Raw genomic sequence first — 3,425 nt, 5'->3', positions numbered from 1 at the left:
GCTCTCAGCCCATAGTAACCAATCACAGCTCAGCTCTTAGCCCGTAACAACCAATCACAGGTCAGCTCTCAGCCCATAACAACCAATCACAGCTCAGCTCTTAGCCCGTAACAACCAATCACAGCTCAGCTCTCAGCCCATAGCAACCAATCACAGCTCAGATCTCAGCCCATAACAACCAATCACAGCTCAGCTCTCAGCCCATAGTAACCAATCACAGCTCAGCTCTTAGCCCGTAACAACCAATCACAGCTCAGCTCTCAGCCCATAACAACCAATCACAGCTCAGCTCTTAGCCCGTAACAACCAATCACAGCTCAGCTCTCAGCCCATAGCAACCAATCACAGCTCAGATCTCAGCCCATAACAACCAATCACAGCTCAGCTCTCAGCCCATAACAACCAATCACAGCTCAGCTCTCAGCCCATAGCAACCAATCACAGCTCAGATCTCAGCCCATAACAACCAATCACAGCTCAGCTCTCAGCCCATAGTAACCAATCACAGCTCAGCTCTTAGCCCGTAACAACCAATCACAGCTCAGCTCTCAGCCCATAACAACCAATCACAGCTCAGCTCTTAGCCCGTAACAACCAATCATAGCTCAGCTCTCAGCCCATAACAACTAATCACAGCTCAGCTCTCAGCCAATAACAACCAATCACAGCTAAGCTTTCACTTTACCAGAGATCATTAAGATGGGCTGAAATCTGAGCTGTGATTGGTTGTTATGGGCTGAGAGCTGAGCTGTGATTTGTTGTTATGGACTGAGAGCTGAGCTGTGATTGGTTGTTATGGTCTGAGAGCTGAGCTGTGATTGGTTGTTATGGTCTGAGAGCTGAGCTGTGATTGGTTACTATGGGCTGAGAGCTGAGCTGTGGTTGGTTGTTATGGGCTGAGAGCTGAGCTGTGGTTGGTTGCTATAGACTGAGAGCTGAGCTATGATTGGTTGTTACGGGCTCAGAGCTGAGCTGTGATTGGTTGTTATGGGCTGAGAGCTGAGCTATGATTGGTTGTTACGGGCTGAGAGCTGAGCTGTGATTGGTTGTTACGAGCTGAGAGCTGAGCTGTGATTGGTTGTTACGGGCTGAGAGCTGAGCTGTGATTGGTTCTTATGGGCTGAGAGCTGAGCTGTGATTGGTTGTTATGGGCTGAGAGCTGAGCTGTGATTGGTTGTTATGAGATCCTGGACGCTGGATATACACGTCTGATCATTTCTTCCCACAGGACATAAGCTGCCGTCAAACATAGCGAATTGTTCTCCCTCCCAAATAAAGAAGCATGTACTCTCGGCTGAGCTGAGCGTTCATGTGTATAAAGATGACTATGAATGTATTCCAGGGCCTAGTTATGGTAATGGGGGCCGCACGCTGTGCCGTGTACATTGGCAGAGACGCTCGGTCACTCCACGTTGTCTTCAGTTGTTTTTTCGTCTTTTTTTAGTCGACCTTGAGTCCTGGAGAATTATCAGATGTTACCTTCCCCTTGTGAGGGATTAAATACGGTATAATCATTAGTCATTCTCAACCTCTTCAAACATGCCATGTAAGAGCCGTCTGCCCGCTGTTTACATTGGCACCGGGCACCCCTCATATCTTGGCTCGGACCTGGGCTGATGCAACGTTCTGCATTCGCTTCCATAATCCGTCCCTGACATCAGCCGCAGCCGTTCAGTGCGCAGAGAAGCTGCAGAATATTCCCATTCCTCTGTATGGTGGGATCATATACCCCGGCGGGGAGAATGGCGCGGGGCGATGGGGCACAATGTCATAAATGCTGTGACCCCTCATACTGAAGAACAGAAGAAGACCCCAAAATCCATAGAATAGAGGGGACCCCAAGATAATGATTAATGGGATAACTATGGGTCCCACAAGGTGCTGGTGATAACCCTGGAGTATTTCCCCACCCCATAGTTTGCTATAAATGGCGCTCCTCTGGAGTGGACAATCACGGAAGTCTTCATGTCACCCAGTAGTTTAGTGTAGGGGATCATCATGGTCAGGGACCCCTTTTTTTCAGGGGCTGTGTCAGGGGCACAAGTATGGGGGGACGATTGGTTGCTATGGGAGCTGAGAGCTGCATTACTTTTTCCTTACATACGCTTAGATGATACCTTCATAAGACTAGATAAGCCCTTCATAAGACTAAACAACCTCTTCATAGGACTGGATGACCACTTCATAAGACTAGATGGCCCCTTCATAAGACTAGATGGCCCCTTCATAAGACTAGATGGCCCCTTCATAAGACTAGATGGCCCCTTCATAAGACTAGATGACCACTTCATAAGACTAGATGGCCCCTTCATAAGACTAGATGACCACTTCATAAGACTAGATGGCCCCTTCATAAGACTAGATGGCCCCTTCATAAGACTAGATGACCCCTTCATAAAACTAGATGGCCCCTTCATAAGACTAGATGACCCCTTCATAAGACTAGATGGCCCCTTCATAAGACTAGATGGCCCCTTCATAAGACAAGATGGCCCCTTCATAAGACTAGATGACCCCTTCATAAGACTAGATGGCCCCTTCATAAGACTAGATGGCCCCTTCATAAGACTAGATGACCCTTTCATAAGACTAGATGGCCCCTTCATAAGACAAGATGGCCCCTTCATAAGACTAGATGACCCTTTCATAAGACTAGGTGGCCCCTTCATAAGACTAGATGGCCCCTTCATAAGACAAGATGGCCCCTTCATAAGACAAGATGGCCCCTTCATAAGACTAGATGGCCCCTTCATAAGACTAGATGGCCCCTTCATAAGACTAGATGACGCTTTCATAAGACTAGATGGCCCCTTCATAAGACAAGATGACCCTTTCATAAGACTAGATGGCCCCTTCATAAGACTAGATGGCCCCGTCATAAGACTAGATGACCCTTTCATAAGACTAGATGGCCCCTTCATAAGACAAGATGGCCCCTTCATAAGACTAGATGGCCCCTTCATAAGACAAGATGGCCCCTTCATAAGACTAGATGGCCCCTTCATAAGACTAGATGGCCCCTTCATAAGACTAGATGGCCCCTTCATAAGACAAGATGGCCCCTTCATAAGACTAGATGGCCCCTTCATAAGACAAGATGGCCCCTTCATAAGACTAGATGGCCCCTTCATAAGACAAGATGGCCCCTTCATAAGACTAGATGGCCCCTTCATAAGACTAGATGGCCCCTTCATAAGACTAGATGGCCCCTTCATAAGACAAGATGGCCCCCTTCATAAGACTAGATGGCCCCTTCATAAGACTAGGTGGCCCCTTCATAAGACTAGATGGCCCCTTCATAAGACTAGATGACCCCTTCATAAGACTAGATGGCCCCTTCATAAGACAAGATGGCCCCTTCATAAGACTAGACGGCCCCTTTATAAGATTAGACAACCTCTTGTCTAATGACTAAGACTAGACAA

The 3,425-nt window shown here is 47.7% G+C and overlaps 1 protein-coding gene across 1 annotated transcript; it reads right to left on the bottom strand.

Moving 5' to 3' along the window:
- Positions 1–2,096: 2,096 nt before the first annotated feature.
- LOC130302302 (putative proline-rich protein 21) lies at positions 2,097–3,215 on the bottom strand. The gene has a single exon (XM_056551696.1). The coding sequence runs from the start codon at positions 3,213–3,215 to the stop codon at positions 2,097–2,099; it is 1,119 nt and encodes a 372-aa protein (XP_056407671.1).
- Between the last annotated feature and the right edge of the window lie 210 nt (positions 3,216–3,425).

This window comes from Hyla sarda, unplaced genomic scaffold (assembly GCF_029499605.1).
Source record: "Hyla sarda isolate aHylSar1 unplaced genomic scaffold, aHylSar1.hap1 scaffold_116, whole genome shotgun sequence".
Lineage (NCBI taxonomy): Eukaryota > Metazoa > Chordata > Amphibia > Anura > Hylidae > Hyla > Hyla sarda.
The sequence above is the reverse complement of the archived record's forward strand: the minus strand, read 5'-3'. Positions and strand labels throughout refer to the sequence as shown.